Here is a 12979-nt window from a genome sequence, read left to right on the forward strand (position 1 = left end):
AGAACTCAACACGGGGATGGTGGGTACCCCTCATAATGGGGACAGCATGCAAATACAGGAACATCCATTCCTCCAGAACGACATCTACAAATCAGTGCATTTTAATTTTTGCATAACTTCTCCCAAGATTTTTGCATAACTTCTTCCAAGAGCCAGCCCACTGCTTGCACATGAACTGAGGGTGTTTGAGAGGAGCACTGAGGCAGGGTACTGGGATGTCTTTAAGAAAGCAATGTACAGCACCCTGTCAGCCCCTCCTACTAGCCATAATCTGCTAGGGAAGCATAGAAACCCATAGGGAACCACAGAGACAAAGTAATGACATCACTGGGTCTAAAATAAGGTCTGTAATGGGAACATTTTATTTTAAAATGTCCTTATCAGGTTGTGAAGGTGGAGGGGACCAGTGCAAGCAAAATATAAGCAGATTAAGCTTAAGCTTTAAATGAATGTCTCTAGGGTGAATATCATAGAAAATAGACTAAATGACATTTGTCCCAAATTCATTTTATTAAATTGTCATCTGTTTGAAAATTTGTCCTAAAGTCTTTTTGATCTCATTGTTCCTCAGGCAAAATATAATGGGGTTAAAGACGTGTGGCACATAGGAATAAAGGCAAATGATGAGAACGTTGACATCAGCGTTGGGAACCAACTGATATTGATTGTAGCCATACTCCACTATTCGCGGGATGAAGAAGACGGTGATGATGAACCAGTGTGTAACACACGTATTAAACATCTTCAGCCAGTTCTCCGAGCTCATGGTCAAGCAGACCGTGGCTATGATAACGATATAAGACAAAACAATGAACGATAGTGGAATCATGTGCATAACAATTCCAGTATAAAAACTATTGGTGCGAACAATGGTGGAATCTATACAGGAAGTAAAAGCCACCTTGGAGAGGGAGCAGTAGATATTCCTGACTTTGTTTGGACCACAAAAAGGAAGTGGAAGAGCCCAACTTGTAACATAGAGGCCAACAAATCCACCAACAAGCCAACCGATGGAGCACAATATGACTGCCACCCGATTGGTCATGATGGAGTGATATCGAAGGGACATGCAGATGGCAACGTACCGGTCCAGGGCCATCAACAAAATGGTGAGGGAATCGAGGCTGTTCAGAGTATGGACTATTGGCATTTGAATGAAGCATCCGACAAAAGATATGGTCCCATCTCCTGACCAATACTTGGAGATGATTTTCGGTAGAGTAGCCGTGTCGTAGATAATGTCAGAAATGGCCAGGTTGAGGATGATTAGGTACATTGGTTGATGAAGGTGTTCTCTAAAGATGATTAACAATACCACAGTGGAGTTAGCGCACAATGACATGACATAGGCCAGGAAGAAAATGGTGCCAACCAAGGCATAGTACCTTTCCTGAAGACTAGGGAAACCAACCAGAACAAACAGCACTTGGTCTGACACGTTGGCCATGTTCCTCAAAAGTTCCTGGAGGTGTCACTGGGGGACAAGAAAAGAACAAATGTTAAAGGACAGAACCACACTCTGGTTTTCTGTTTACCGCTTTACCTCTACGTAAGATAGGGAAAGAAAAAGAGCTTGTAGGTGGGGTGCAGCACGTTGCAATGGGAATAACACACTCAGTCCCGATGCAATGAAAGAACTTTTTTTTTTTTTCACAATCAAAGTTTTATTGAAACATATTGTGATACAAAATTGCAATCAATATAAGTTGAACAAATTATTCCATACAATAAAAGGGATTACATTCGAGTAACAATTGGTGTTTATAGGGATTGTTATAAATATTTCAGGTAGTAATTGGAATAGAGGAAGGGGTAAGGGAGGGTAGGGGGAAGGAAAGGGGGGGTAAGGATCGGGGATGGGTGAAGGAGGGGAGAGGTAAGGGAGGTTCTAGGGTAGTAGTAAGGAGTACAATTATAAATGTCTCACCAAGAAAAGGAATGCATGAGAATAATTATCTTTTGCATATGAGGATTATTATCATAATCAATATCATTACCAGACAAAAGAGAGAGACTTGAGTTACAGCCAGTAAAGGGTATCAAGTTGTTTCATTTCTTGTTGACTATGTGGAAGTGGTATTAATTAATGAGTGATTCATAAACAGAGGAGTGTATGAATACCAGCCATGGTTGCCAAGTTTGGTTAAAGTGTGTGCTGTTTTCTCTCTTCATGGTAGAGATTTCTTCCATTTTGTAGATATAGTTTACTCTTTCTAACCAGTCTTTTATGTTAGGAACGTGTGTGGTTTTCCAGTGAAGGGGTATGAGTGTTTTAGCCGCTAAAAGTAGATGTCTAGACAGGGACTTCTTATATTTGCTTATGGTGAGATTGTTCACATTTAACAGACACGTGGCAGCAGTAAATTCTAAAGCGGTTTCTGTAATGAATTTAGTCCACTTTATAACTGCTTCCCAGAAGACTTGAAGTACAGGGCATTCCCACCATATATGGAGGAAGTTGCCCACATCTTCCTCACAACGCCAACATGTGTCCGAAGTTGTGGGGGACCACCTCCTGGCCTTGTGGGGCGTGACGTACCATTGGGTAAGGATCTTATAGGATGTTTCCTGATATTTAGTGCTCAAGGAGCTCTTGTGTGTCATAATGCATGCATTCTCCCACTGTTTTGCAGTAATCTTGATATTTAAATCTTTTTCACACCTTTCTTTGTGCTGTGAGTCATCCTTGTGTTGGGTTTGATTGAGAGAGCAATAAGCCAAAGAAGTGGTGTTAGTTATTGGTGATCTGTTGTAGCAGATATTTTCTATGGGGAGTAATGGTAGGCAATACGACATTTTATATTTACTGTTCATCAGGAAATCTTTAAGCTGTATGTATAACCACGGGCCAGGAGGTGATCCATCCCATTCTGCTTGTAGAATGTCAAGTGCTTTGATCTTAGAATTTATTAAAGCGGGGGTTCACCCACACCGCCAAAAAAAAAAAATATTAAAAGCCAGCAGCTACAAATACTGCAGCTGCTGACTTTTAATACATGGCCACTTACCTGTCCCGGGGTCCAGCGATGTCGGCAGGGGACGCCGAGAACCCGCTCGGTTCTCGGCAGCTGCCGCCGCCATCCTAGGTGAGGGAATCAGGAAGTGAAGCGTTGCGGCTTCACTTTCCGGTTCCCTACTGCGCATGCGCGAGTCGCGCTGCGCGTCCCTAGTGGTCTCCGCTCTCTGCTGGGAGCTGTGTGTTCCCAGCAGACAGCGCGGTGGGGACGGGAATAGGCATAGACTCCCATGGGAGTCTATGCCGGAAGTGGGTGCAAATACCTGTCTTAGACAGGTATCTGCACCCCCCTCCCCCCTGAAAGGTGCCAAATGTGACACCGGAGGGGGGGAGGGTTCCGAAAAGCGGAAGTTCCATTTTTGTGTGGAACTCCGCTTTAAGCATTGAGATGCTGTGCGGGACGGCAAGTTTTTTAAGTGCAATGCAGGAATAAAGTCGGGATTATTTGTAACCGGTGTCAGTGGGCCAGGAATGGAGGCTAATTTGTGGCATCCAACTACTTTGTGCCAAATATCTAGCGTGTTTGTGATTAGTGGGTGATTGAGTTTTCTATCTGTTTTGGAATGTAGTGTCCAGGGGTAAAAGGTTAGATTGAACGGAAATAGGGCTTGTTTTAGCTGGATCCAGTCCTTGTTAGTGCTATGGCAGTGCCAGTCGATAATTCGGGAGGCCTATACCCCCTTTATGTTTAGGTAGGGATAGTGAGGAGAGTTTTATTCTCGGTTTTCTGTCTGCCCAAATAAACCGTCTTTGTGCTCTAAGGAGACTGGTGAAGAAAGATTCTGGGATCTTGATGGGTAGTGTGTTAAAAAGGTAGAGAAGTCTTTGTAATATTGTCATTTTTAGAATAGAGGCTCTACCGAACCAGGAAAAGGTTTTTGAGGTCCATTTTTGGAGGTCTCTAGTCAAAGTGTTGAGGAGGGGTTTGTAATTGTTAGAGTAAAGGGCCTCTATGTTACTGGTTAGTTTTATCCCTAGGTATTTCAAGGTACTTTGTTCCCATGTATAGTTACGGTTGTCTTTCAGCAGTTTAAGTTGATCTGTTGATAAGTTAATGTTTAATGCTTCCGACTTTGATTTATTGATTTTGAAATTGGAGATAAATCCGAAGATTTCAAATTGTTTTTCAAGGTTTGGGATAGAGATATGTGGGCTTGTCAGGAATAATAGAAGATCATCTGCATAAGCAGCTATTTTATATTCTCTGTTCCGGACCCTAAATCCTTTTATATCGTCAGTTAGGTTAATTGTTCTAATTAAGGGCTCTAAGGATATGATAAAAAGAAGGGGTGAGTGAGGGCATCCCTGTCGTGTTCCGTTTCTTATTTTGATTGGGTCTGAGAGGAAGTTGTTGACCTTAATTTTGGCCTGGGGGTTTCGATAGAGTGCTGAGATCCACGAGAGCATATTCTCATTTAGACCAATATGAGAGCATGTAGACATCATGTAGTCCCAAGACACTCTATCGAATGCCCTTTCGGCGTCGGTTGAAAGAATAAGTCCTTTCGTCTTGGAGTTGTGGGCATAATGAATTAGGTTGATAGCTTTGATTGTATTATCACGTGCCTCCCTACCTGGCATGAATCCTACTTGTTCTGGGCCTATAATCTTTGATAATAGGGGTTTCAGTCTTTCGGCTAGAATTTTGGCTAGTATTTTTAGATCTGTGTTCAATAAAGATATGGGTCTGTAGCTGGAGCATTCATGTTGGTCCTTGTCAGGTTTTGGGATCACCGCAATGTGGGCCATAAGAAATGAGTCATGGTCATGTTTGTGTTTAGCCAAATAATTAAAGGCAGATATAAGGGGTTTAGTCAGGGTATTTGTGTATGTCTTGTAATATTGTGAGGTGAACCCGTCGGGGCCAGGACTCTTTCCTGTTTTTAGATTTTTAATAGCGTCTATAAGTTCACTGTCTGTGATAGGGTCTTCTAATTTGTTTGTGTCTTCTTGGGAGAGAGAGGGTAGTTTACTATCTTTTAAGAATTGGTGTATTGTTTCTTGTTTCGTCGTGTTAATGTGTGATGGTTTATTCTGTTCAGGGAGGTTATATAGACTCGAGTAAAATTTGTGGAAAAGGTCTGCAATATCAGTAGGTTTGTGTCTAAGTATTCCTTCTTTGTCCCTAATGGCATGTACTTTGTTTGCCTGTGTCATATCTTTGAGAGCTTTGGCCAGTAATTTTCCGCTTTTGTCTCCATGTTCAAAATATATATTTTTTTTAAAAAAAGAGCGCTTTTTTAATCTTTAGGTCGAGGATTGATTTAAGAGAGTTCCTACATCTAGTCAGCTCCTCTTCCGCTAGGATTGAGAGTGATTGTTTGTGAAGCGTTTCCAATTTCTCTATTTGTAAGGTCAATTTGGAGATTTCGTTTTCTTTTTCTTTTTTTATTTTTGAACCCCATTTTATCAAGTATCCTCTCAGGACGCTTTTATGAGCTTCCCAGTTGGTCATACATAGGGTTAGTGTCATTATCTAGATTAATCTTAAAGTAGTCAGTCAGGGTTTCTTGTATGTCATCTTTCACTCTTTGGTCAGTTAGTAGGGCGGCATTGAGTCTCCAGTTAAAAGTCGTTTGTTGGGTGGATTTAAATCTTAAAGATATGGCCGTAGGGGCATGGTCGGAGAGAGAGGTTATTCCTATTTCCGCTGATTCTAAGTTGTTTAAATCTCTCTGAGAGACAAAGATTAGGTCAATCCTAGAGTATCGTTTGTGTGGTGGTGAAAAGAATGTGTAATCTCTTTCGGTCGTGTGTGTCAATCTCCAAGAGTCCACCAATGATAGAGAGTTTAGAAGCATTTTAAGGCGTCTAAGGGTTCTGTAAGTTACAGTAGTGTGTCCTGTTGATGTATCTTTTTAGGGAGAAAGAGGGACGTTGAAGTCTCCTCCCAGGATTATGCATCCTTCTGCGAACCATTTAAGTTCGTCAACAATTTTCCGGCAGAATGTAATGTGTGCTGTGTTTGGGAAATACACATTAGCCAGCGTGATTGGGGATCCTGCCCAGTCCCCTTTAAGGAAAAGATAGCGACCTTCAGGATCTATTAGTTGTTGTTGTAGTTGGAAAGGGCAGTGTTTATTGATAAGGATTGAGACTCCTTTAGTTTTGGCTAGGGGATTAGTTGCATGATACATGTCTGTTAAATTTGGGAATATGTTCACTTTTAAAATGTGTTTCTTGTAAAAACACAATTGACGGGAGAATTTATTTGAGTTCTTTTAAGACAACCTCTGGATATGGCGTTGAGCACGTGCACTCACCTTCTTTGGTAGACCATGGCAAGGCCTGTTCTGAGTAGAACTTGTCCTGGTAAACCATTGTATGGTCTTGGCCACCATGCTGCAGCTCAGTTTCAGGGTCTTGGCAATCTTCTTATAGCCTAGGCCATCTTAATGTAAAGCGTCAATTCTTTTTTTCAGATCCTCAGAGAGTTCTTTGCCATGAGGTGCCATGTTGAACTTCCAGTGACCAGTATGAGAGAGTGAGAGCGATAACACCAAATTTAACACACCTGCTCCCCATTCACACCTGAGACCTTGTAACACTAATGAGTCACATGACACCGGGGAGGGAAAATAGCTAATTTTGCCAATTTGGAAATTTTCACTTAGGGGTGTAATCAGTTTTGTTGCCAGCGGTTTAGACATTAATGGCTGTGTGTTGAGTTATTTTGAGGTGACAGGAAATTTACACTGTTATACAAGCTGTACACTCACTACTTTACATTGTAGCAAAGTGTCATTTCTTCAGTGTTGTCACATGAAAAGTTAGAATAAAATATTTACAGAAATGTGAGGGGTGTACTCACTTTTGTGAGATACTGTGGGTACAAACCGCAAATGTAGCCAGATTCTCATTGTCTCAGCATGCCTAGGGTGGCCTTATCTTTCACTTTCCCTTCAGTTCTGTGAAAACCTGCACACACACCTGACCCAGGAATAAAATGCGCTTGCCGCATCCGCCCTGATTTGAAGAACTGGCCTGGGTGGCTGCTCTTTCCTATGGCGTGTTGGAGTATGTGTACCAGGGATGGACTGAACTCAGTGATGTCTTCAGCTGAAGTCGGTACTCGTATCAGGGCTTTTGGTGACTGGGTTGAGGGGTTACTGGATTTTTTTTTTTTTTACAAAACTTTCTCTTTTAATACAAAAAAAAATCCTTCCTTCAAATAACACATTGGGTTTGATTTACCAAAACTGGTGCAGCTGTGCATTGTAGCCAATCAGCTTCTAACTTTGGCTTGTTCAGTTAAAAGAGAAGTATGGGTTTGGGGGTTATTCCCCCATCATGCTTACCTAGGTGGATGCAGCATCTGTCCCCGGCGCCTCTTCACTGAGAACCGAGCGATCAAACATCAACGATGGCTCGGTTCTCACCGCTCCCTGAGCAGAGAGCTGCTGACTGTCAATCAGCATCTCTCCTGCTCTGCTCCTCCACGCTGCGGCGGCCGTAGGGAGCGGCCGCCTCAGCGGTTCGCTGAGAGGCTTAGACGGCTATCAGTCCACTGATAGCCATCTAAGGAGACTGATTCCTGTGACGTCAGCAGAGAGCGGACTTCAGAGCGTTCTCCGCTGAAAATGGGTCACAGGAGTGCAAAGCGAAGGAGAAGCCCAGCCAAACGTGCTCAGGCTGGACTTCTCCTTTCAGCTTTGACAAAAAACCTGGAAGCTGATGATTGGTTTCTATGCAGAGCTGCACCAGATTTTGCACTCTGCAGTTTTAGTAAATCAACCCCATTGCATTGATTTAGGAGTTTTTTAAAAAAGATATCCTTCATCAATTCCAGGAAAATTGATATAACGATTGCTGTATGTTTATGATTGTGAATGTAGTCACCATAGAATAAACAGTTTTACACTTTTTTGCATTATAGCCCCTAGTGCTGGCACACATCAGAGCCCCCAGCACTGGCACACATCAGAGCCCCCAGCACTGGCACACATCAGAGCCCCCAGCACTGGCACACATCAGAGCCCCCAGCACTGGCACACATCAGATCCCTCAGCAGTGGCACACATCAGAGCCCCCAGCACTGGCACACATCAGAGCCCCCAGCACTGGCACACATCAGAGCCCCCAGCACTGGCACACATCAGATCCCTCAGCAGTGGCACACATCAGAGCCCCCAGCACTGGCACACATCAGAGCCCCCAGCACTGGCACACATCAGAGCCCCCAGCACTGGCACACATCAGAGCCCCCAGCACTGGCACACATCAGATCCCTCAGCAGTGGCACACATCGGAGCTCTCTGCACTGACAGATCCCCCAGCGCTGGCAAACATTAAGGCCTTTAGCACTGACAGACATCAGAGCGTTCAGCACTGGCACACATCAGAGAGCACAACATTGGCACACATCAGAACCCCCAGCACTGGCACACATTAGAGCCCCCAGCACTGGCACACATCAGAGAACACAACACTGACACATATCAGAGCCCCTAGCACTGGCACACATCAGATCCCCCAGCACTGGTACACATCAGAGCCCCCAATACTGGCACATATCAGAGAACAAAACACTGACACATATAAGGGGCTCCAGCACTGGCACACATCAGTTTCCCCAGCACTGGCACACATCAGTTTCCCCAGCACTGGCACACATCAGAGCCCCCAGCACTGGCACACATCAGAGCCCCCAGCACTGGCACACATCAGAGCCCCCAGCACTGGCACACATCAGAGCTCTCTGCACTGACATATATCAGGGCCCCCAGCACTGGCAAACATTAAGGCCTTTAGCACTGACAGACATCAGAGCGTTCAGCACTGGCACACATCAGAGAGCACAACATTGGCACACATTAGAGCCCCCAGCACTGGTACAGATCCCCCAGCACTGGCACACATCAGAGCCCCCAGTACTGGCACAAATTAGGGCCCCCAGCACTGGCACATATCAGAGAACACAACACTGACACATATCAGAGCCCTCAGCAGTGGCACACATCAGAGCTCTCTGCACTGACATATATCTGGGCCCCCAGTACTGGCAAACATTAAGGCCTTTAGCACTGACAGACATCAGAGCATTCAGCACTGGCACACATCAGAGAGCACAACATTGGCACACATCAGAGCCCCCAGAACTGGCACACATTAGAGCCCCCAGAACTGGCACAAATTAGAGCCCCCAGCACTGACACACATCAGAGCCCCCAGCACTGGCACAAATTAGAGCCCCCAGCACTGGCACACATCAGAGCCCCCAGCACTGGCACACATCAGAGCCCCCAGCACTGGCACACATCAGAGTCCCCAGCACTGGCACACATCAGAGTCCCCAGCACTGGCACACATCAGAGTCCCCAGCACTGGCACACATCAGAGCCCCCAGCACTGGCACACATCAGAGTCCCCAGCACTGGCACACATCAGAGTCCCCAGCACTGGCACACATCAGAGCCCCCAGCACTGGCACACATCAGAGCCCCCAGCACTGGCACACATTATAGCCCCCAGCACTGGCACACATTATAGCCCCCAGTACTGGCACATATCCATACCTTACAACATTTAGAGATGGGAATGAGGGACACCTACTAGCAAATGTATGTAGGCATAGGACACGCCCCCTGCCACACCCCCTTAAAGGAGAATTAACCAAAAAAAAGGTTAATTAATTCCACGAGGTCTTTTTTTTACCACTTCTATTCCTTTATATTGGCTTTTAAAATGCACAAATGCAGCAATTTAGAATTTGGATGAAAGGTTTAGCTCTAGGAAACACTTTTTGAAAGATAAAAAGTGCATATTATATACATCTATATAGATCAGACCAAAATGAGGGACAAATGAGGGGGAAAGAGGGACAGAGGGACATTGGTCCAAATCAGGGACAGTCCCTCGAAATCAGGGACATTTGGGAGCTATGCATATCAGAGAACACAACACTGGCACATATCAGAGCCCCCAGCACTGGCACACATCAGGGGTCCTCAGCACTGACACACATCAGAGCTCTCTGCACTGACATATATCAGGGCCCCCAGCACTGGCAAACATTAAGACCTTTAGCACTGACAGACATCAGAGCATTCAGCACTGGCACACATCAGAGAGCACAACATTGGCACACATCAGAGCCCCCAGCACTGGTACACATCAGAGCCCCCAGCACTGGCACACATCAGAGCCCCCATTATTGGCACACATTATAGCCCCCAGCACTGGCACATATCAGAGAACACAACACTGACACGTATCAGCGGCTCCAGCATTGGCACACATCAGTTTCCCAGCACTGGCACACATCAGAGCCCCCAGAAGTTTTCCTTAGGTTTGTGGCCCAGCCTTGTACCACTTACAGGAGTCTGTGTGTCCTCCTGGAGTGGGTTCTGTCCATGCTCCGCACTGTGACATCTCACTAAACACCACAGCATTTATAAGAAGGTGGTTTATGCTGAGACGGTCCCTGATGACTTATAGCAGAGTGAAGAATTTTAATTGCATCAAGCATAGTCTCACGAAGGACCTTCTTCCGACAGATTCCCTTTGGAAGTTCTTGTTTTTCTACTATCAAAAGTGTAATTACCCATTAACGATATTTTAGCAGAAGATTTCTTTATAACTATATTAATTACTAGGCGATGGGGGGGGAGGGTCCAGAGACAGTGATAGCCAGCGCGGAAGATATTCCAGAGGGTAGTATTGGGGGCATTAGTGGTAGGTTAACCAAAGCACAAAAACACAAGGTGAGTATAGTAGCAAGTCCAAGTTGCAATCTTGAAACACCCAATATGAGGACAATATGCGACCGGTCTAAACTATGTGGCATGTTCACCAATGCCAGGAGCCTGGCGGACAAGATGGGTGAACTAGAGATACTGTTGTACAAGGAGGATTTGGATTTTGTGGGAATTTCAGAGACCTGGTTCAACAGCTCTCATGATTGACTGGCAAACATTCAAGGGTATACCCTATACCGCAAGGATAGAGAGGGTAAAAAAGGGGGAGGGGTATGCCTATATATCAAGAATAATGTACAAGTGAATGTGAGAGATGACATCACTGAGGGGGCCATAGAGGAGGTGGAATCTTTATGGGTAAAGCTCCAAAGGGATGAAGCTAAGGGGAAAATAATACTGGGAGTATGCTATAGGCCCCCTAACCTGAGGGAGGAAGTGGAGACGGATCTCCTATCACAAATTGGATTAGCAGCAAGGATGGGAAGTGTTATCATAATGGGGGATTTTAATTATCCAGACATAGACTGGGCGGAGGGAACCGCGCATTCATTTAAGGCTCGCCAGTTCCTTAATGTCTTGCAGGACAATTTTATGGGTCAGATGGTAGACGCACCAACTAGAAATAAAACATTACTAGATCTACTGATTACCAACAATACAGACCTGATAACAGATGTGGAAATACGGGGCAATTTAGGTAACAGCGATCACAGGTCAATTAGTTTCAGTATAAATCACACAAATAGGAGACATGAAGGGAACACAAAGACACTGAATTTCAAAAGAGCCAACTTCCCTAAACTACAAACCTTGCTAAAAGGCATAAATTGGGATAAAATATTAGGGTTTGCTTTAAGAGCATATTAAATAAGGGCATTAGCCAATGTATCCCATTGGGTAATAAATTTAAAAGAGCGAACAAACATCCTGGATGGCTTAACTCCAATGTAAAAATGCATATAAAAGCAAAGGAGAAGGCCTTCAAAAAATATAAGGTTGAGGGATCATCCACAGCATTCAGAATTTATAAAGAATGCAATAAGAAATGTAAGGGTGCAATTAGGATGGCTAAGATAGAACATGAAAGACACATAGCGGAGGAGAGCAAAAAAAATCCTAAGAAATTCTTTAAATATGTAAACAGTAAAAAAGGGAGGACAGACCTTATTGGCCCCATAAAGAATGAGGAAGGACATCTGGTTACAAAGGATGGGGAGATGGCAGAGGTATTGAATTTATTCTTCTCCTCAGTCTTCACGAGTGAATCGGGGGGCTTCAGTAACCAAAACTGCAGTGTTTATCCTCATGACACAACACAGGAAGCACCTACATGGTTAACAGAGGACGGAATTAAAATTAGACTTGAGAAACTTAACATTAATAAATCACCGGGACCAGATGGCTTGCATCCGAGGGTACTTAGGGAACTCAGTCAGGTGATTGCCAGACCGTTGTTCCTAATTTTTACAGACAGTCTATTGACTGGAATGGTACCAGCTGATTGGAGAAAAGCCAATGTAGCACCAATATTTAAAAAGGGCCCAAAAAACATCCCTGGGAATTACAGACCAGTTAGCCTAACATCAATAGTATGTAAACTCTTGGAGGGGATGATAAGGGACTATATACAAGATTTTAGTAATAAGAATGATATCATTAGCAGTAATCAGCATGGATTCATGAAGAATCGTTCTTGCCAAACCAATCTATTAACCTTCTATGAGGAGGTGAGTTGCCATCTAGATAAAGGAAGGCCCGTAGACGTGGTGTATCTGGATTTTGCAAAAGCATTTGACACAGTTCCCCATAAACGTTTACTGTACAAAATAAGGTGCGTTGGCATGGACCATAGGGTGAGTACATGGATTGAAAACGGGCTACAAGGGCGTGTTCAGAGGGTGGTGATAAATGGGGAGTACTCAGAATGGTCAGGGGTGGGTAGTGGGGTCCCCCAGGGTTCTGTGCTGGGACCAATCCTATTTAATTTGTTCATAAACGACCTGGAGGATGGGATAAACAGTTCCATCTCTGTATTTGCAGACGATACTAAGCTAAGCAGGGCAATAACTTCTCCGCAGGATGTGGAAATCTTGCAAAAAGACCTGAACAAATTAATGGGGTGGGCGACTACATGGCAAATGAGGTTCAATGTAGAAAAATGTAAAATAATGCATTTGGGTGTCAAAAATATGAATGCAATCTATACACTGGGGGGAGAACCTCTGGGGGAATCTAGGATGGAAAAGGACTTGGGGGTCCTAGTGGA

At 44.3% G+C, this 12979-nt stretch overlaps 1 protein-coding gene across 1 annotated transcript; it reads right to left on the reverse strand.

Moving 5' to 3' along the window:
* Positions 1 to 511: 511 nt before the first annotated feature.
* LOC141126423 (olfactory receptor 6B1-like) lies at positions 512 to 1447 on the reverse strand. Its single transcript, XM_073612366.1, has one exon. The coding sequence runs from the start codon at positions 1445 to 1447 to the stop codon at positions 512 to 514; it is 936 nt and encodes a 311-aa protein (XP_073468467.1).
* Between the last annotated feature and the right edge of the window lie 11532 nt (positions 1448 to 12979).

This window comes from Aquarana catesbeiana, linkage group LG02, assembly GCF_042186555.1.
Source record: "Aquarana catesbeiana isolate 2022-GZ linkage group LG02, ASM4218655v1, whole genome shotgun sequence".
NCBI classification, from domain to species: domain Eukaryota; kingdom Metazoa; phylum Chordata; class Amphibia; order Anura; family Ranidae; genus Aquarana; species Aquarana catesbeiana.